At 41.6% G+C, this 21,678-nt stretch overlaps 3 protein-coding genes across 4 annotated transcripts in view; all 3 read left to right on the plus strand.

The window, feature by feature from the left end:
* Positions 1-3,841: 3,841 nt before the first annotated feature.
* cry-dash (cryptochrome DASH) lies at positions 3,842-10,727 on the plus strand (the record flags this gene model as incomplete). Its single annotated transcript, XM_083901635.1, has 14 exons — positions 3,842-3,914; positions 4,787-4,959; positions 6,204-6,297; positions 6,384-6,514; positions 6,631-6,779; positions 7,712-7,800; positions 7,879-7,952; positions 8,376-8,465; positions 8,547-8,626; positions 8,710-8,769; positions 8,853-9,010; positions 9,091-9,210; positions 9,368-9,544; positions 10,620-10,727. Exons 1-14 carry the CDS (start codon positions 3,849-3,851, stop codon positions 10,725-10,727), a joined length of 1,569 nt encoding a protein of 522 aa, XP_083757761.1. The 5' UTR covers positions 3,842-3,848.
* A 1,198-nt stretch (positions 10,728-11,925) lies between these two features.
* Positions 11,926-15,552, plus strand: myd88 (MYD88 innate immune signal transduction adaptor). The gene is made up of 5 exons (XM_083901619.1): positions 11,926-12,236; positions 13,278-13,400; positions 14,754-14,931; positions 15,017-15,108; positions 15,203-15,552. The coding sequence occupies exons 1-5, from the start codon at positions 11,927-11,929 to the stop codon at positions 15,355-15,357; spliced, it is 858 nt and encodes a 285-aa protein (XP_083757745.1). The 5' UTR covers position 11,926; the 3' UTR covers positions 15,358-15,552.
* Positions 15,553-16,784: 1,232 nt separating this feature from the next.
* The window catches only part of oxsr1b (oxidative stress responsive kinase 1b), a 41,210-nt gene continuing 36,316 nt past the window's right edge, over positions 16,785-21,678 (plus strand). For both annotated transcript variants that reach the window (XM_083901974.1, XM_083901975.1), the window contains exon 1: positions 16,785-16,975. In XM_083901974.1, coding sequence (XP_083758100.1) covers positions 16,906-16,975 — 70 coding nt within the window. In that variant the 5' untranslated portion in view covers positions 16,785-16,905. The remainder of the gene's footprint in view (positions 16,976-21,678) is intronic.

The raw sequence follows: 21,678 nt of genomic DNA on the forward strand, positions 1-21,678 counted from the left end.
CTGCAGGGAATTCCTGCGGCAGGTGTTCGTGGAGGAGAAGTGGCGACCCACCGCCGACGTCCTTCTCAGCCACCCGTTTGTCCAGGGCTGCTTCTGAGGCCGCGACCTGGTGGAACTCCCCCTTTTCCCCTCTCTCTCTCTCTCCATGTCCTGCGAGGTCCTTTACTCCCGTCCCCAGGGCCACACACACACACACACACACACACACACACACACACCACCCCCTCCCTTGTCTCCATACAGGGATTACGCTAACTTCCTGCCCTGTAGTCGACCACCAGCCTTGTCCAGGACCTCGCAGAGAGGCCAGGCTGACAAGGCTGACAAGAAAGCACTTAGGACTGTTGTCCTTTAATCAAGAGCAGGACAAAGAAGTGAGTTAAAGACAGAAGCCTGAAGGTCTTTACAGGAACAGTGTCCGGGGCACGACGTGCGCTGACCTCTGATCTCATTGGTCTACGTTAACTGTGAGTGGAAATGGAGGTGGTTAGAAAATAGTGCTGGGCACTAGGTTAACGCACGACGCGTTTCCATGACAACTGACCGGATAAAAGACGCGCGTGACGTCATGTTTTACGTGCCGCGACACCGGTGTCCAGGCACCGTTAGCTGCATTAGCTCGTTTAGCGCCGTTAGCGCGGCTACAGTCGAACTGGAGCGGTCTGTTTATTAAAGCAAAAGAGCAGCGCTACACATAGTAGCGTACCTGCGTACTGCGTATGTGTGCCTCTGTTTTTAAAGTTTAGCGTTACTTTAGAGACTCATTTTAACAATCGGGAGTCGCGTAAACGTGACGTCATGCGCGTCTTTTGCCGGTCAACGCGTTAGCAGCGGCCTCAAAAACGGCCTCAACGTTAACGCACGTTAAACGTAAGATGCGTTTCCATGACGACTGACCGGATAAAAGACGCGCGTGACGTCGTGTTTACGTGCCACGGCAGCAGAGTCCAGGCACCGTTTACCAGTTAGCTGCGTTAGCTCCTTTAGCGTCGTTAGCGAACTGGAGCGGTCTGTTTATTAAAGGAAAAGAGCAGCGCTACAAATAACCAGCGTACCTGTGTACTGCGCATGTGTGCCTCTGATTTTAAAGTTCAGCGCTACTTTAGAGACTCGTTTTAACAATCGGGAGTTAAAATGTCTTTTATCCGGTTTGTCGTCATGGAAACGCGTCATGCATTATGTTGATGCCGTTAACCACCGTTAACGCCCCCAGCACTATTAAAAAATATATTTTTTAATATTAAAGTCATCGTCAACTTTTTCTATCGTCACCTTGGAAGCGAGTTAAACGCCAAACGCCTTACAACGTGAATTTGTAAGTCGGATTTTTCCTCCCCCCCACGCAGAAGGACTGTCCCATATTGCACTTTTGATACCATGCATATTTTTTTTTTCTTTTTTTCAACATGCAAAGATAATCAGCCGTAGGAGATTATTTTTCTATTTGACACATGTTTGTATGTAACAAAGACAACTTTTTTTTACATTAGCGTCTGTTAAAGCAATACCAACGCACTCCTGTTGGAGTCCGCGCTGTCCGTTCCTGCCTTGTTCCGTTCAGAAGTGGCCAAAGAAACAGGAAACGGAAGCTCTCTTTTATTTTTTATTTTTTTCTGTCCTGAGTATATATATATATATACATATACATATATGTAGGCTCAGTTCATCATGTACAGTATTAGCATCACACAGTTTCTGTCACCTCAAGAGCTCTTCTTGTAACGGCAGCTATGTACACAGTGGACTGCACACAGACCAAATGACATCACGTTGTAGGGCTGCGACTGAGAAATTATTAAAAATAACACTTGTTTCCTCGATTAATCGGTTGGAAAATGATGTTTTTGAATGTTTTGAACCAAAAAAATGACTCATTTTTAATGATTTCTTCAAGCCAGGCAGGCGCAGTGCCTTGCTCGTGGGCAGCCGTTGTCCCATCATTTCAACCGGCAACCTTCCTGTCATGAAATGACCTTTATTGTACGCGATACAACCGAAATTGCGCAGCAAAATGTGAAGGTCGAACATGCAAAGGACCTTCTCGCTGTGAGGCAACGGTGCTAACCGCTACGCCACCGTGCTAACCCATAATGAGCCCAGTTTTTCACTAGTGATCAATTAGTCATCGATTGACCGATTAATGGTTGCAGCCCTATGACATTAGTATGAAGGAAGCGTGTCACGAGCGTGTTTTGTTGTCGTGTCAGTACGTACCGTATGTATCCTTCCACCCTCGAGCCTTTTACGCGTCACGTGACGTGAGATTAAAGCGTAACGCGAGGGTCGGATTAGCAAAGACACACAGGGCTAATATGCTGTTCTCTTTAAAAGTGAAGATGAGATTAAAACCTGAGTGATTGATTGTAAAAAAAAATAAAAAAAAATCACCTGACCTTTGACCCCGCAGTGCCTTATCTGAACCTGCTTGTAAACACAAATATTTCACTGCCAAAGCTGAAAAAACGCTTCTCAATACGACAGAGCAGCAGCAGAGCGCGCACACACACACACACACACACACACGACAATGCTGAAGTTTTTGTTTTTTTATACTGAAAAAAAAAAAAAAAATTATACTGTAAATACATATTTGTTCTGCACTTTTTGTATGAAATTTCTTTTACATTATCTACAAAAATCTATTTGAAGACAAAGTAGCTCCTACGTTATACAGTAGACTGTACTGTGATTCAGACACAGGAGGATGTCGGCTTTAGATCGGGACGCTCTCTCTCTCTTTATCTCTCTCTCTTTTTGTCTTTATGACAAAGCCTTGAAACATGAAATGTATCATGTCGTTGATCTTTTGTACATTTAACTTAATAAATCAAAGGTCTAAGACTATTTTCGGCTGAGTTTATTTCTTTATTAAAAACACAATCCATGTGCCGCACTGTGGAGAACATGGACATACCATAACATTATATTAAAGGGAGATTTTGACTGACAGCTGAGCTATAAAAGGCCATTTAATACATTAAAACAATGCACTATTTACTCCTAGCTTTTAATTTTTGTTATTTCTACGGAAGAGTATTAGGGCCACATGTAAAAAAAATTGAAAGAAAGAAAAAATAAAAAAAGGTCAGAATTCTGACCTTTTTTTAGTTTCTCATAAATCTGACTTTTTCCTCATAATTCTGACTTCAATCCCAGAATATGACTTTAATCTCATAATTATGACTTTTTCCTTATAATTTTTCCCCTTATAATTCCGAATTTAATCTCATAATTATGACTTATTTCTCAGAATCTGACTTTTTTCTCATAAATCTGACTTTTTTTCCTCAAAAATTTTACTTTTTCCCCATAATGCTGATTCAATCTCAGATCTGACTTTTTTTCTTATAATTATGACTTTTTTTCCCCCTAATAAATCACACTTTAATCTCAGAATTATGATTTATTTCTCAGAATTCTAAATCAAGTCAGAATTTTGACTTTAATCTCATACTTGTGACTTTTTTCTTATAATTCCGAATTTAATCTCATAATTATGATTTATTTCTCAGAATTCTGACTTTCCCCCCTCAGAATTCCGACTTTAATCTCAGAATTCATGCTGTTTTATGTATATATTATTTAACATGTGGTCCTAGTATATAAATGAAAAGGCCACAGTGAGAGTGTGTGTTTCCCACACAGCTGGAAGCAGCTGTTAGAAAACAACCTTATAAAAGCCGGTGTTTTTGTAACGTGTTCGTGGCTGAAAACGTGACGGAGAAACTCCCACGACAGACGGACACGGAGCAGGAGAAGCACACGGAGGACACGGACACCGCGAGTGAACTGAAGCGACTCACCTGCGTTTCATAAACTACATAATAATAATAATAGTAGTAGTAGTAATGTGCGCCTCCTCCAGAACCGTCATATGTTTACTGAGGAACGACCTGCGTCTCCACGACAATGAGGTAAGAAGAAGAACACTGTGTGTGTGTGTGTGTGTGTGTGTGTGTGAGAGTGTCCGTGTGTTCGTTATCTAACGTCAGAGAATAAGGAAATGACTCACACAAACAAACTTTTCCACTCACTTTGTGTGTTTAACGCGTCATATTTAATGGTTTAACGTCAGTGTGAACACATGTGAGCACGTTATATCAGGAATTACACAACCTCTGTAACAATCATCGAACTTCCGGGTGTTTTGTTGTTGTTTTTTTCAAAATAAAAGCCCTCTCTTTCTTTTTTACCCTCCGACAAATGTTCGTGTAAATGTTTCATGAGAGCATTCGGCATTTATTCAACATTAGAGCATGATTTACACATTAGTATGTGAATGTATTGAAATGTACATGTACGCGGTACTGAGTAAAACAAGTTTGGCTAGCCTGCTGTTACAACGAGGGACACATTTCCGGCTGCGATATCTACATCCGGTTTTCTAAATTAAAGAGACCGCCGTTTCTTTCTTTTTCTTTTTTTTATTTGTATATTATAGTTGTAGAGGAATTCCAAATTAAATGTCCCATATTGGCACTTTTTGAATAAAAAAAATATACATTTCAGAAAAGAATTCTATAGGTTTAAAAACTTTTCTGTTCAGCACTTTGACTGAATAAATCCCTCTTACCTCCACCCCTGTGCTACCATTGTATACGCACAAACACTCCCTTAGTCAGGTCTGATAGTTTTGCCTGACGAGCCTGATTACAGATGACGGAATCAGCATAGAAATAATGTGTCATAATTTCTTTCTCAAAGACCAAATAAAGGCTAAATGGTATGATTGTTTTAGTATATTGACGTGAATTGATGTGTTTTTCTGTGATTTTAAATCCTGCAGCTTTTCCACTGGGCTCAAAGAAACGCAGAGAACATTGTTCCTCTCTACTGTTTCGACCCTAGACATTACGTGGGAACGTACAACTTCAACTTCCCCAAGACCGGTCCTTTCCGTCTGCGCTTCCTCCTGGACGGCATCAGAGACCTCCGAAAAACACTGGTCAACAAGGGCAGGTAATTAAATCAGTCTATTACTATTATTATATTATATCATATTATATTATTAGGGACTGAGCACACAGGGTGCGAGGACCCAATTGTAATTCTAAAAATTCTTCTTATTTTTATTTTGCCGCTTTTATCTCAAATGTGACCTGCTAAACGTGCATGAAAACGGACAAAAATTGCCACACACATTTATACAATTTTAGAATATAATGCTATTGCTGAAAACGAATGCAAAATGGCTCAATAGCACCCCCACAGGTCTAACCCAACGCCTATTGAGCAGGCCGAAATTTAGTCGCTTCAGTCGGACACTGTCCGGCCCAAGACGAACAATAAAACCTCTTGACACCATGACCTCATCTCAACAGGAATTATTTATGTCAAAGATTGTTTTTCTAAGTTTCTTTCTAAGTGATTTTTGACAATTTTTCCCGAATAACATAACTTAACTTGACTGAATAACCTAATATCTGGCAGTTATAAACAATTGAATGCATGTTAAAATAGTGAATTAACGATTTTAAATGAAGAGAAACAAAAGAAGAGAGGAAATTTTGCAGTTGTAATAATAATAATAATAATAATAATAATAAAAAACAGTTTAAAACATTAACTGAGTAAAAACAAGCCACAAAATTTTAACTATGTACTGGCGATTTTTCCAACTCTCTTCTCCTGAAATTACCGTAATAACCACAACGTTAGCTTCCACTTGCACCTTCTTAGCTTTCAGAAACTGTTGTATTTTTTTATCCTACAGCACGAACCGTTGCGTAATTACTGTAAAATGCAAAATGTGTGCTTGTGCAAACGCGTCACCGGTCGATTCACTCACAGTGATTATGCACTGCACACATAACATTCTGCATAACAGTGTGGTTTTCTGCTCATATGCAGCGGACCGTTAACATTGCAGACTTCCTCCACGGTTCATGTCCTTCATCGACGTAGCACGGAAAACACTGTAACACTGTGCTTATGTGTCATGTTACGTGTGCAGACCCCCCCCCCCACCCCCTGCTGTCCAGGACTTTATTGATACACAGCAGATATTAAAACAGGATCAGGAAACACCTGGTCTTATATGGGGGGGGGGGGGTTATGTTTGAATTAATACGGCTGTCGCACACACCGTCATTTTTTTTCCAGTCAGGATGCAGCTTGCCTGGCATGGAACCAGACATGTGACCAGGGACTTATGTATGTTGATTTTTTTTTTTTTTTTTTGCATGTTTGTGTGAATGTGGCAGCAACCTGGTGGTGAGACGGGGTAAACCGGAGGACGTTGTAGCCGAGCTCATCAAGCAACTGGGCTCGGTCAGCGCCGTGGCTTTTCACGAAGAGGTACAGTAAATAAAAAGGCAACAAACAAACACCTGTTTCTTATTAGCATCATCTGCTGAATGTGAATTCACCCCCCCCCCCCCCAGGTGACTTCAGAAGAGCTGAGCGTGGAGACAAAAGTGAAGGATGTGTGTGCACGGATGAAGGTGAAAGTTCACACCTGCTGGGGCTCGACGCTGTACCACAGAGACGATCTGCCATTTCATCAAGTGTCGCGGTGAGAGAGGACATCGCCACGTCTAAGACCGACTGATATTTGAATTTGTGCTTTCCTTTCAAAAAAACTGACTGTTTTTATTATTATTATTGTTCTATCTCCTCCCGCTACGTTAGGCTACCTGATGTTTACACTCAGTTCAGGAAGGCGGTGGAGACCCAGAGCAGCGTCAGGCCTGTGTTTCCAACTCCAGATCAGCTGAAGCCTCTTCCTCCAGGACTGGACGAGGGAGCTGTTCCCACGGCCGAGGACCTGCAGCAGACGGGTGAGTCCTAGGGCCCCGTCCCATTTCTCCCGCTTAAAATTTCCACTTAGTTTGGAGTGCCCTCAACCGTAAATTCCCCTCGTTGAGGTGAAGGGGCTTCCCTATGGAATTGGGACACCACTGTATGCAAATTAGCGTAGTGAACGCAACGAGCGCGCTAACCTACGTCACATGTTGACAATTCTACCGGTGGAGCGAGCTACTACTTTCTCGAAGCAAACGGCAAATAGCCGCTAGCTAGCTAGTAAGCTAGCTGCTTTCATAAATTGTCTGTTATTTTCTGACATTAGTGTTCAAAGCAACATATTCCAACACATTTCGACATTGTAACGTGCCTATTTGCGAAAATATACTACAACGAAATTGTTCCTCAGCAGATGTGGCCGCCATCTTTGTTGAAAAAAAGTCAGCCAGCACGCTGGCTCCGCAAAGCATTATGGGTAATTTCATCATCCACTCCGTTTTAAGCCCACATCAGAACTCACTACATTTTGAGGGTTGATTATAGCGGCGAAATTGCACTCCACCATGCTCCCCCCCCCCACGAGAACACGCAATATTTAGGGTTAGGGCAAAAATTGAGGGTTAGGGGAGGTATTGGGACTGGGCCCTAGTGTCTATTACACCTGGTTAAATCCATACATACTAGATTCACAAGCATGTGTTGATTTTATGTGCTTCTATAATAGATTTTGATATAAATGTAGCACAAAAATAATAAAGTAAATCCATACTGCGACTGTTATTAGAATCTAACATGGGGAAAACAGCCGAGCACAGAATTCTCATCAAGTTCCCGCGAGCACCACTGCTTCACTTTTATACGTGTATGATTAAGCTTTTATGATTCTGTTTGTCTTAATACGCACCGGGGAGTGTTTAACCTGAATGAAGCAGAGTGATGCTGAAATGCTTTTCACACACACACACAGACCCTGTGAGTGATCCTCGCTCGGCTTTCCCTTGCACTGGTGGTGAAAGTCAAGCTCTGGTCAGAGTGCAACACTATTTCTGGGACACTGTGAGTACAGAATGAGTCGTTGTTGATTGTAAAACCTGTAAAAATACACCATATATATATCACTGTCTTTTTTTGTAGAATGCTGTTGCGTCCTATAAGGAGACTCGTAACGGATTAATCGGTGCAGACTATTCCACTAAATTTGCACCTTGGTGAGTGTTTTTAATTTCCTCCTCCTCGCCATCATGGATTTGGCGTATATCTTGACATTTCGCAAGTTTCGTAACTGAACTTGCTAGCTATTATTATTATTATAATAATATATTATTATAAAGGGCCAGTGTGTGAAAATTAATTATGTCAAAGGTTGTTCTTCTAAGTTTCTTTGTGATTTTTGACAATTTTTCCCGAATAACTTAACTAACTGAATAACCTAATATCTGGCAGTTATTAACAGTTGACTATATATATACATATATATGTATGTATATATATATATATATATATATATATATATATATATATACACATATATGCATATATATGTATAAATATATATCATAGTAACATATATCATAAACATATATCATCAAATATAAAGTATCGTTCATGGTGCTCTAACCCTGACTCTGCAGGCTGGCGATTGGCTGCATTTCGCCGAGGTACATCTATCACCAGATCAAGCAGTACGAGAGGGAGCGGACAGCCAATCAGAGCACTTACTGGTAAATATTGATCTTACAGAAGCAATTAAATCGGTAACGTTACAGTAGAAAACATGACCCCACTCTCTGATGTCTTCACAGGGTGATTTTTGAGCTTCTGTGGAGGGATTACTTCAGATTTGTGGCCGCCAAGTACGGAGTCAGACTCTTCCAGGTCAAAGGTAGCGTTAGCTTAAGGTTTCCGCCCCTTTTTTATTTACTTATTTATTTATTTACAATACATTAATTCACCCTTTTACTTCAGGACTTCAAGACAAATCAGTGCCATGGAAAAAAGACATGAAGCTCTTCAACGCATGGAAAGGTTTGTCCTCCCTCCTTTGTTTCTCCTCATAAAATATTCTTTCTTCAAAGCGTTTGAATAGTTATATTTTATTATTACCACAGAGGGACGCACAGGAGTTCCCTTTGTCGACGCCAACATGAGAGAGTTGGCGATGACGGGCTTCATGTCCAACAGGGGGCGACAAAACGTGGCCAGCTTCCTCACAAAGGACCTGGGCCTGGACTGGAGGATGGGAGCCGAGTGGTTTGAATACCTCCTGGTGAGTAGCGAGTCATATATATTGGTGTATGTCATCATTTTTATTTATTGATGTATTTTATTTTCAAATGTCCTCCATAGATTGACCACGACGTCTGCAGCAACTACGGCAACTGGCTGTACAGCGCCGGCGTGGGAAATGACCCCAGAGAGAACAGGAAGTTCAACATGATCAAACAAGGCCTCGACTACGACAACAATGTACGTTTTTATTTCAATTCCCTTTTATTGGAACTAGTGTTTTTATGGTTACGTAAAACAAAACATCTGACTCTGAGTCACACGATGGCGATGAAACCTTTTGATATGGAAACTTGAGTCACAATAAAAAAATAACAATAACGCTCGGTTACTTCAGGGCGACTATGTCCGGCAGTGGGTTCCAGAGTTGCAGGGCATCATGGGAGGTGACGTGCACACACCGTGGACGCTCAGCTCCGCCTCACTGTCCCACGCTCGCGTGTCGCTCGACGAGACGTACCCCACTCCCGTCGTCATGGCGCCTGAGTGGAGCAGACACGCTAACAAGAAACCGGTGGGTGTTTGACAAAAGGGAAGTGGACTATGTGATTACATGTGATTTTTTTTTTTTTTTTTTAATAGCTGCAAACAATATTATTATTGACTTAAATGTACTTTAAAGGGCTGTTTCACCCATTTTTTAAAACTTTTTCACAAATGAAGAAAACACTTAAAATCATTATGCTGCTGCTGGGTTTGTTTAATTCACAATTCTATTACAGTTGGATTAAATTTGACCGTTTTTTTATTTTTTAATTAAATTATTTTCAGATCTTTTACTCATAAAACTTGTCATAATTGACCTTTTGTCAATTTTATTTATTTTTTCAATCCCAACATCCTCTGTTGTTGTGGGAATGAGACTCTTTTTTTGGGCAGGACGAAGTGGCCCTTTAAGTATTTTATTGGAAATGTACGTAACGCGATTATTTTTGTTTTATACGACGTTCTTCTACTGCAGTTCAGATAAACACACTGTAAGAAGGGCTGCGACGATTAATCAATGACTAAATTAATCGCCAACTATTTTGATAATCTATTCATCCGTTTATTAAATGTGAATATATATATATATACAAACTGAATAAATTTGGTCATTTTGAGGTTTTATGGACCTAACAATATTTTTAACCCCACTACCATCTAATATACATTATCAAGTCATATACACTTAAGTGTCCCCATAGGGCATGTGTCAAACTCAAGACCCGGGGGCCAGATGTGGCCCGCCATGTCATTTTATGTGGCCCGCGAGTGATTAACTGGTAAAATCTGTGTAAAAATGGGTCTATGCTGCTTTAAGGTTTGCATTGACCATAAACTACATTTCCCACAATGCATGGCAATTGTGTGACTCATCAGTGAAAATGAGTTTGACACCCCTGCCACAGGGTAATATTTATTGGGCAGAAGGAGGTCAAATGATAACATATTACACAACGAAGAAGAGACTAGGAGTGCAAACCTCTATATTGGGGGAGCTGTTATACCAGCTGCATATAAAGTAGATACAATTAATTAGTTTAATATAACAATTGTTTCCCTCTGTCTTCTTTCAAACCTGTTTGTTTTTGCTGTATTTTTTCCAGAGTGCCCCAGGTCCTTCACCAAGAGGGAGGAAAGACCCGTCACAAACTACAAAACAGCACAGGGACAGAGGCATCGATTTCTATTTCTCCAGAAGCAAAAACCTGTGAACGTGCCATTAACACTAAAAACATGGATGATGCTCAGAGGATGGAAGTCCTTGTTATAAAGACTCGCTTTTGCGAAATGTGGGATAGGAAGAAACACGTGTTCCCATGTAAATTTGAATACTTGAAGTGGACTGATCTATATTTATGCTGTCAGTTCTTAAGAAAAAGCAACTTTTTTTATAAACTGGTTGCTGTGTTTCCTGTTTTACAGCAGGAACAAGGGACTGTGGTTGTGTCAATGACTTGATTCTTTTCTTCTTTTTTATTCATTGTTAATGTCTGTTGAGCTGCACGTGTGTGTTTTTATTTATTCATTTTCAAAATAAAACATGTAAGCTGCAATGTTTTCTCATATATATAATTATAACAACACTATTATTTACCCCCCATATAAGTGACAATGTTGAGCTGTTGTTTTAGAACCATGGACAAACTAAAGAGCTACATCACAACATGTAAATGTCAAAATAGGTCAAATTCAAATTATACTTGAAATTCAAGTATATAGTTATAAGTATATAATTGCTTTAAAAGAGAAAAGGGGCTTTTCTTTGGAAATAAAAATGGCTTTTTTATGTACCCTAGGCAAGGGTCTTGCTTTAATGGACAAACCTGTCCGAGAGGGAGTTTATCAATTAGAAAACAACATCCTTGGAGGCCACCGTAGTTTCCTGTCGTGCTTTGTAAGGTGAGGGGTGAGTGAAGGAGTACATTTTATTATAAATATTGTTATTGTTATTATTATTATTATTATTATTATTATTGATTAAATCTTACAAAACCAACCGAAACCCTGTAGGGTCGTGTCGTTCCAGGACCAGGAAGTGAAAAAGCAGCAAAGTGAAGAGCCGTTTGGGAGCCGTAAAAGTCGGCTCTTCTAAAATAACCAAATCTTTAAAAAGAGCCGAACTACCACATTTACTTACGCCAAAAAGAGAAAATAATGTGTGTAAAGTTTGCTCTTCTTCCCCATTGGTTTTCATGGGGTAACGAATCTCCTCCTATGTGTGACGCAGACCGACCTGTCATCACTTCCGGGTTCTGTCGTCAGGCCAGGTCAGCCTGTGGATCCCAGAACTTCACAACAACTCTCCCACAAGTCTGTCCTCGCAGAAATCACGGAGTTCGCGTTTTAAGTTAACTTTTAACCGTCCGTCACGTCGCGGAGGTTCCGCTAACGTTCTTTTTTTTCCTCCTAAATGGCCTGCTCTGATTCCGAATGCGACCTGGAGACGGCTCCTCTCATTGCGCTGAACGTGACGTTGAGGAAGAAGCTGGCACTTTACCTGAACCCCAGGAACACCGTGGCCGCGGACTGGATGGACGTGGCCGAGAAGATGGGCTTCACGTACCTGGAGATCGCGAACTACAAAACGACCAAAGACCCCACCGACGCGATTCTGGACGAGTGGCAGAGGCGCACTAAAGACGCGACCGTGGGGAAGCTGCTGTCAATCCTGAGGAAGCTGGAGAGAAACGATGTTCTGGAGGACCTTCGCCCTCAGATTGGTGCGTTCACGGCCGGTCTGGAAAAATGATGCATGTCGATCAATCGGGTTGTACTTCCTGACGTGAGTCATCCATGTATATTATACATGTATTCGATTACAACTGATTAATTACAGCTTTTGCTACGTCAAACGTGCGGCTCGCGGGCCAGAACTGGCACACCAGAGGGTCCAATCCGGCCCGTAGGATGAATTTGTTAAAATTCTCTATTTTGTTAGGTTTTTTTTTTCGGTTGTTGAAATTTCAATTATTTTTCTCAAGAAATGTCAGATGTTTTATAAAAGAATAATTTATTTGTTGTCTATAGGTTATTATGCTATAATTTTACTGCTTCCGGCCCCTGAAATAAAGTGTGTTTTGACAGTTATTATTAAAGGTGCCATATGTAAGAATGTGGCCAAAAACGGTTACTACATTCAAATTCAAAATGCCGAGTTCTATTAGGTTTCTGACGTAACTGGCAACCCGTGGTTGCTCGGCAGCTGAGACTCTACTGACTGCAATGATTGGTAGACGGCGGTAGGTGGCGCCACATGCCAAAACATGATTTCAAAACATAAACATGATTTGCAGTCTGCAAAATATTTTTTTTAATGCAAATATTTTGTCTGTACTGTTGTTGTTGGTGAGTTCAGTTTGTTATATGAACATTATTCCTGAGTCTCTGTGACATATTAGGAGGATTTTATGGCCAGTTGATTTAGATTTATTTCATAATGCACCTTTAATGATTATTGAACTAAAAGTACAGCTGCAACTAACCCTATTGCTAATTGGTCCATAGTTTTATTGATTTAATTATTTTCTTAACCACTTCCCACCAGTTAATTGTCTTGTGGAAAACGCGTTTTTGTAGCATACAATTTTGAATTGATTATGAAAATATTTGACAAAACAACCCCATAATGCACCTCCCTAACCCAGGTGTTCCAGCCACTGTGTTTCAGATCATGCTTTTCTCTCTTCTAACCCCAAACACCTGCATCTCTGCGTGTTCATGTTCACGTGCACTTGTTCATTTTGTGTCATCCTTTGCTCCAGATGAGAATGTCCGGAGATACCGCGAGAAGGCGGCTGAGCGTCCGCTGCAGGTTCCGGTGGTGGACAGCTGTGTCCCACTCACTTCGGAGAAGAGTGGTATCACCCTGAGGGACGGCCCCGAGGGTCAGTATCTGTCCAACTTATTCTGTATATACTGTTCCTCTTTTTTTAATCTTTGTAATACATGTAAGAACGTACAGAAGGAGGTGCAACTGGTGAATGCACATGCCAGTTCATCACCTACACAGCAGCATAGTATACATCCAGAATATGTGGAATAATGCTGGTTTATTTTACAGGTGCATTATGTAATAAATCTTAACTGGCCATAAAATCCTCCTAATACATCACAGAGACTCAGGAATAATGTTCATTTTTGCAGACTGCAAATCATGTTTATGTTTTGAAATCATATTTTGGCATGTGGCGCCGCCTACCGCCGTCTACCAATCATTGCAGTCAGTAGAGTCTCAGCTGCCGAGCAGCCACGGGTTGCCAGTTACGTCAGAAAACGAAACCTAAAAGACCTCGGTATGAATGAATTTGAATGTAGTAACCGTTTTTGACCACATTCTTACATATGGCACCTTTAAATGGAATATTGCCAAAAATGTGTGTCAAAATATCATTTTAGATGAATTGATGTCTTGAATGAAAACGAGAATAATGAGGTACAAATTACCATTCTCTCTGCAGTTCCTGTCAAAAATAATCCCAATCAGATTACACTAATTTTTTATATGTTGTTGTTTATATGAGATTTATACATATGTGTAAAGTAAGCTAATCCTAATAATCCCATTCTGTGAAATGAATCGTAAAAAACTGTGTACGAGGAGTTTCAGAGTTAATAACACTGCAGTATTTAAACTTTCACTAATGTTAAACACTTGAAAGAAAGATATCGGTGAAATTGAGCTATTGCAGCGTGATTTATTTACTTTTAAAGTCGCTGCTTTTCATTCCATACGACGACAAGAACAGATTCATACGCCTGCACGCACTTCATGTGAAACTGGTGAAAAGAGGAACCTTGAATAATTCTTACATTTTCAGAATTCATTCAGCAGCTTCAAGGCTTCCTGTGGAAACCTGCATGCAACCCATAGAAATGCCCCCATAAACTCAGCAATTGAGCGATATCGTTGCTATCTTTGCGATAGTCGGCTTTTAATATTCGCCATTCCTCTTGACACAGTGATATTATAGTAACATCATTTTCTGTGGTCAGGTTTCAAAACAGGAAGAGCTTGAACTTCCGGCAGATCTGATAAATAAAGCTGAAGCTAATCTGATCGCACATCTGCGACTCTGCACTTTTGCACATTTGATGAACAGTTATATGGAACATATATGTTCAGGTTTATCACGTGCACATGTGGGTTTGAAGCTCTTGAGCAACATTTGACCTTTAAAGGAATGAACGGAATTGTCTTATTGTGCCTTTTTTTTCCATCACGCTCTAACCGATTCCAGGTGCTCCCGAGCTGTTCGACGCCTTCATCTGCTACTGCCACAGCGACTTTGACTTCGTCTACGAGATGATCCGCCAGCTGGAACACACGGATCACAGGCTGAAGCTGTGCGTGTTCGACAGAGATGTCCTCCCGGGCTCCTGCGTCTGGACCATCACGAGTGAACTCATTGAGAAGAGGTGGGTTATACGACGCGGTTTTGGCTTTGAACTTGAAAAACTGACCCTTAATTGTGTTCCCTAACACGTGTGACCATGTGTGCAGGTGTAGGAAGATGGTCGTGGTGATTTCTGATGAATACCTCAACAGTGATGCCTGTGACTTCCAGACTAAGTTCGCTCTCAGCCTCTGTCCTGGTAAGCCTCCTGTTCTGTCCTGTCCTTGTTAAAACATCGCATCATATCCCTCTTTGTTTGCACTTCACAAATAACATTTTTGCTTCTCCTGTAGGGGCCAAACAGAGGCGACTTATCCCGGTGGTGTACAAGTCAATGACGAAGCCGTTCCCCAGCATCTTGCGCTACCTCACGGTGTGCGACTACACCAGGCCGTGCACGCAGACCTGGTTCTGGGTGCGGCTGGCCAAAGCACTTTCAAGCCCGTAACTGTGGACCAAACGGCGAAATTAAACGGCCTTTTATTCCACTAAAGAGATGATGTCATCAAACATTTCAGGTTCAAGAATGCACCTGTGATGTCCCTTGTCCTGCTGGCATTTTAACCCACTTATATGATATATACTGTATATTTCACTGCTTCCTTTGAAGATGACACAAAGATTGCAGAAGGAGACACAAATATCAGCCAAGTTCTCTGAAAGCACGAAGCCATTATTGTGTTCAAACAGGATTGTGCCGCTATTTGTGATGAATGTGAGTTGTAGAAGAGAAGAGAATTTGTTTGGACCAAACGCGATGTAAACGCTCTCTCTCCCTCTCCTTTTGCCCGGGCTACTTCCTCCCACGAGTTGACTTTTAGACAAGATTGAAACACAAAGAGGAAGCCATACTGTGATTGTGATACGTCCACGTGTTCAGTGTTACTGACTCCTGCTGCCTTTCTTCCTTACTTTCTCTTTCACCGTGATGCCTTCAACCTTTGATCTTTTTTCACTCTCGGAAAAACAAAATGTCATGTAATTTTATTAATTATGTTTTTTTCACAATAAATATAATGCATTTTTCAAACGGCTGTTAATAATATAATATAATATACTATAATATCATCTCTCCACTGCATGTCGTGATTGTTTCTGCATGTAATACAACACACCACCAGAGGTGTCGCTATGTGAGTGCTGCAATAAACCAGGAAGGGTCCGTTCACATGATCGTCATCCAATCACAAAGCACCGTACGTGGTGCTGACCAATCAGAGGGCAGGACGCCTCTGGACCGCAACACGCCTCTCTCATCATTCACTGTGGGTTTTAATTGGAATATTTGGTGCCCTACTTTTTGACTGTAAGGAAAAGGTTTGGTAGTCTGATTAGTACTTAAACTTGGTTTAACTATCTAAGTCTTATAATTATGGAAAGACAGGGGATTATAAGTAATATCTGAGCAATTAAAGGCGGGATTGTGCAGCTTTGTGAGAAGAAACTAAGCCTGCGAAACTTAGCGCGGGGAAAAAATTAAAATACACTCAACGACAGGTCACCATTGAAAGTGTGGCGGAACCCGAACACTTTTTGCCTATTTTCACACACACTTTTATGACTTATGTGTGCGTTGCAGATAAAAACAAGAGTCATATTTTGCGGGGACGTAATTAACGAGGGTTTATGTAAGGTGAGCTTTGAACCGCGGGGACGCCAGGTGCTTTTAAGTTCGCCTACACCCCTTGAGCTCTTCATTGGCAGCTAAGTAGCTAACTACCACCGCTAATCATTTCCTCCATTGACTCGTCTACCAGCCCACACCCAACATGTCCGCCGGGAAGGTCCACATTAGCTCAGTAGGAATGCGGTAGGCGGGGCTGCTAGGCTAGTGTCAAACTTTGGGAATGACAGGAGTGCTGCAGGATTCGCCAAGAAGGGGAAGTGTCGCCCTTGTTGCTGCTGTTTGGATTACTTTGACTTCTTTTTACGCACAGCCCTTGGATTCGCCGCGTCTCTACAGATAGCACGTCCGCAGCCAGCGCATCCCTCAGCCATGTCGGAGGACCAGAGCTCCCAACCATGGTCCATCAACAAAGATGACTATGAGCTACACGAGGTGATTGGTATGTGATCATTAGCTTGTTAGCTTGACGTTTGTGTTCATTGACAGTGTGTGTGGGTTTGTCTCCGTGTTTGGGAGAGAGGGGTGGTGGCGGCTAAGCACAAGCTAAGACTACGTCCACTTTCTGTCAAGCGATATGAAGTGGGGGGGAATCTTCTTTTTGTTCAGTTCGCTCTCAGGGGGGGTTCATTTGCGTTCGTTAACTTGCAAATTCTACCCGGGCGGTGTTGTGGACTCGGAGCCGTTACAAGCGGCCACTCCGCCCGCCGGGGCTGTGCCGTAGGAGTAAACGAGCAACGTATAACGTTACTGTCAAGGCAGGCTCTGACTATGTGCTGGAAAATAAGCACTTTCATTGAGCAGGCGGTTATTTATGTGAACAGCTAGCATGTGATTTAGCCTCAGGGCGTCACAGCAGTTAAATATCAAGAATATTTCAACAATAATAATTGTATTGACTGTACCAGTCCCCATGGTAATGACAGAAGCTAACCTGCAGAGAAGGGTGAAGTGATGTCATCCCCCCTTCCTTCTTAAAGTTATAATATTAGTAATAATTAAGCATAGTAATACTGCACTTTAAAGGATACTTGGAACAATAAAACAAATTCTTATTTCTGTAAGTACGTTGCATTTCAAAGGCTTATGCAGTGTATCAGCTAAATCACTAGATTATATATATATGACATTAATGTTTGCAGGCATGAGTGAAGGACTTTCCCCCCCAAACCAATGCAATTTACTGCCTTAAATAATTAAAACATTTTGAACGTTTTGGTTATTTATATGAGTTATGGATCTTCTTAAAACAAAACAAAAACCTAATTTAATAATTAACCCTTTAAGGCACGGGTGTCAAACTAATTTTCACTGAGGGCCACATCAGCATAATGGTTGCCCTCAAAGGGCCAGATGTAACTGTAAGACAGAATAAATGTAACTAAATGTAAACGCACCATCAGAAAAACACTTTGAAGCACGGGTGATTTCTGGCATGCATTGTGGTTAACACGCGTCTTAAAGCAGCATTGACCTCGCGGGCCACATAAAATGATGTGGCTGGCCACATCTGGCCCCCGGGCCTTGAGTTTGACACATGTGCTTTAAGGTTTCACACCAAGAAAAAAGCAAAGGAAAAATTATTTCTTTGCATTTTTTATTTTATTTTATTTACCTATGATAACAACAACAACAGCAATCAATCAATAAATATATAGATATCTATATATATATATATATTTTTAATGAGACCCTACAGTATTTCAGATACAGGCCTCTACCAAACGGTTGAGACGAAACCTGGTGTGTTGGTGAGTTCAGCTTGATGCATTTTTCAATGAGATGTAGTGACAAAGTGTGGTCAACCAAAACGATGAGTAGTACTTTAAAGGGTTGAATAAATCCTGAAAATATACACCCTACATTACTCTGTTTAACCTGTCATGTTAGTTGTTGCCAGGCCAAATCTGTCTAAAATCCCAGTAATTGCTTGGCGCGTATCTCAGATTTTCTCAGGAGGTGCATTTCACATTTCTCCGTGCGGTGTCGAGTCTTGAGCGACTCCTTTTTAACTCCCGATGAAAGTTCTGAAATGTCCCACCCTCCTAAATGGCTGATCCCGTCCTACCTTTAGCAGACTTTGTTGAGACAGGAGGAGCAGAATAAGACTGACTGTGTACTGTATAAGCAGAGTATTGTCCTCTCAAATCAGTTAGTTTGTGCTTCTGGTTTACGTTACCCGAGTAATGAGTGCTTCCTCTACGGGGAATGTCCGTGTTTATAGAAGGTTCATTCTGCAGCCTCTAAATTGACCTTTTTGTGTATTTTTCTTTCAAAGACTTGAATTTAACTTTAACCCATTTCTACATTTTCTCTCAGGTTCTTGAACCTTTTTTTTTAACAGGGGCCTTTAACAGGGGCACCCTCCTCAAGATAACACCCTGCAATTTAGCATGCACACAGAGATAAAGCCCCCCTTGTGCAGAAACCAGTTCTGTGGAATTTTCTTTCACAGCGTGTGTGACATAAATCACCAACAACGTCAACACAGGTACGAAACTGGTCAGACAATTATGAAGCTGGACTGCAGCATGCTTAGTTGGATTTAAGGAAATGGATCAACTTCAGAAATGAGTTGCCCCCCCCTTGTTTTATACATGCATTCATACATGTGGGTTCCTGTTGTGTTCTTCAAGTTGAAAGGATCTGTTTCACCTTGTACATCATCTAAATTGGAAGAGGCCTCCTTAAAAGCAAACGTTCAACAGGAAAACTCCCCCTATTTGGCATCTGTTTCTGTTCAAATTAAGCCTCGTCGTCTCCCATGGAACCTTCTTCTTCTTCCCCTTTCTTTTCCCTTAAGCCATATTTGCTTGGTGACCACATTCCCAGCAAAAGTAAAAAAAAAAAAGTCAAACTGCGTTTGAGTCGATGCGATGATGATTTTTTTTTTACGACACTGTAAATCATCGCCGAATAGTCGTAGACTTGTCATCACGCTGTGTGGTCTTGATATTTGCCTGTGCTTCGCCCGCTTGTAAAACATGTCAACAATTTAACTTTCTCTGGAAACTTGTTATATAGATGCCATATAACGAGGATTTGATAACTTTATAGAACTGCACCAACAAGTGACAGAGACGCATTTGAATTGTGTATGGTTGAAATTGCACGGTCAGTCAAGGCGGGCTGTCGTGACTTGAGTACTGCACATTGATTTTGGTCATTTAATTTGGTGCGTTACAGGCTACTGTTCATAGACTTTGACTTGTGGCATTGCTCACATTTTATATACTAAATGGGATTGCTGAGTAAATCAGCGGAGGCCGTTTTATTAGGTCTCTGAATGTTCTCGCCATCCGTTAATAATGTATTACCTAACGCTGTATAGAATTTGCACATGTACATTCCTAGAAGGCTGTTACAGAAATGCGAGCTGTTTCCTTTCCCAGTGGAAACTCCCTCTTTTTTTTTTTTTGTACAGACGCTGCTGGGGGGGATACTGTTGTATAAGCTGTGTCATTCTACAGCTCTGCTGAAACGTTGGCGTTCTGAGAACGGACCGTGGATACCCAGCATGTCCAGCAGAGCTATTGTTTTGCTAACTTCCCCGGGGATAGAGGACGTGTTATTACATGGTTCACACACCCTTTCTTTTTGCCCCAGTGAGCATCGGCTCATACTGGACCGAGCCCATGGTTAAAACAAAAAGAGTCCAGCTCGCTGTCTGATTTTTGGATTAAACTTTGGATCATTAATGGTGGCCAATCTGGGCTGGAAACTTTCTGCGGTCACTGTTTGTATCCAACAGCAACCGTGTTTCCTCACTGTTGCTCGTCCCTTGGTTGTCGGTGTGATCATCCTCTCGGAAACGTGCCACAACAGCAGGCGGACATTTGTTTGATTTAATGTCAACTTCAATGTCCGGGCCTCATTCACGATGAGAACATTACACCTTGGAAAACACAGAAAAGGGGGCGCTGAAAAACGAAAGCACTGGCTCATCGTGTGCGATAGCTCTTTAGTGGACCTTTGAATAATGTGTGGAATGTCAGCCAGGCAGGTACGCAGAGGAAATGTAATAAAGATGACTGGCGTCAGGCGGCAAAGGTGCCTGGTGAGGGCAGGGAAGACAAACTGCTGCTGCCACACTGTCGGTCATAGTGCATGAAGGAGCACATTGACACAGGGCTTACAAAGTGGCCCGACTCTATTAAGGAGCTAATTCAAGGCCAAGCTAATCTGATAAGCGATTACTGCACTCTGTGCACCTTTTTGTGTATAAAATAGTGCTGTGCAAAAGGTTAACGCGTGTTAACGCGTGACACGCTTCCATGACGACTGACCGGAAATAGTGCCGCGACACTGGAGTCCAGGCACCGTTTACCAGTTAGCTCCGTTAGCTGCAGTAGCTCCTTTTAGCGGCGTTAGCGCGCCTACAGTCAAATTGGAGTGTTATGTTTATTAAAACGAAAAGAGCAGCGCTACAAATAACCAGCGTACCCGTGTACTGCGTATGTGTGCCTCTGTTTTTAAAGTTACGCGTCACTTTACAGACTCATTTTAACAATCCGGAGTCACGTAAACATGACGTCAGGTGCGTCTTTTCCCGGTCAGTTGTCATGGAAACGCGTTGTGCGTTAACGTGGGCTAACGTTGACGCCGTTAAACGCTGTTGACAGCACCAGTATATAATGAACCCGGGGAACAGCAGATGTTATGTCTTAAATGGATCTCACCTAACCAAAGGGCTTTTGGGGCAATGGCACGCCCTCATTATTGGATGGAGACTTTGACACTCGAGGCTGGATTCATACATCTGAGTTGTTGTTATGTTCTGTGTGATGTAAACATGGTCATTCCATGTCCACAACGGACAAATGTGTGCAAGATGAAGATGTTTTTGTGCACCTGGAACATGGAAAGTATGGAGTGACCTTAAGTCCCTTACGAAGAGTGTGTGTCGCCTTCACACGTTGCCAGGATAATGTATAATACTCACAAGTCTTTCCCATGCTAAGCCACGACTTGTTTGGAGGAAACATGCTTACATAAAACACGGGCTACCTTTTTCAAAGATCATGATTGTTTTGTCAATATTTTCCCACACAGGAGAGATCAAGTCGATTCATGCCGTCTGCAAATTTAAAGATCAAGCGGAGGAGACCTTTTCGTGAGCTGACTGCAGCACATATAGTTCAGTTT

The sequence above is a fragment of the Microchirus variegatus genome (assembly GCF_963457635.1).
Source record: "Microchirus variegatus genome assembly, chromosome: 15".
In the NCBI taxonomy this organism is placed as follows: Eukaryota; Metazoa; Chordata; class Actinopteri; order Pleuronectiformes; family Soleidae; genus Microchirus; species Microchirus variegatus.

Excerpts from the sequence above, each read along its gene's own strand:
- myd88 (XM_083901619.1), top strand. The coding sequence starts at position 11,927 with ATGGCCTGCTCTGATTCCGAATGCGACCTGGAGACGGCTCCTCTCATT. Across the intron at positions 13,401-14,753 it reads CCTGAGGGACGGCCCCGAGG|GTGCTCCCGAGCTGTTCGAC; the intron begins GTCAGTATCTGT and ends AACCGATTCCAG. Across the intron at positions 15,109-15,202 it reads CGCTCTCAGCCTCTGTCCTG|GGGCCAAACAGAGGCGACTT; the intron begins GTAAGCCTCCTG and ends CTTCTCCTGTAG.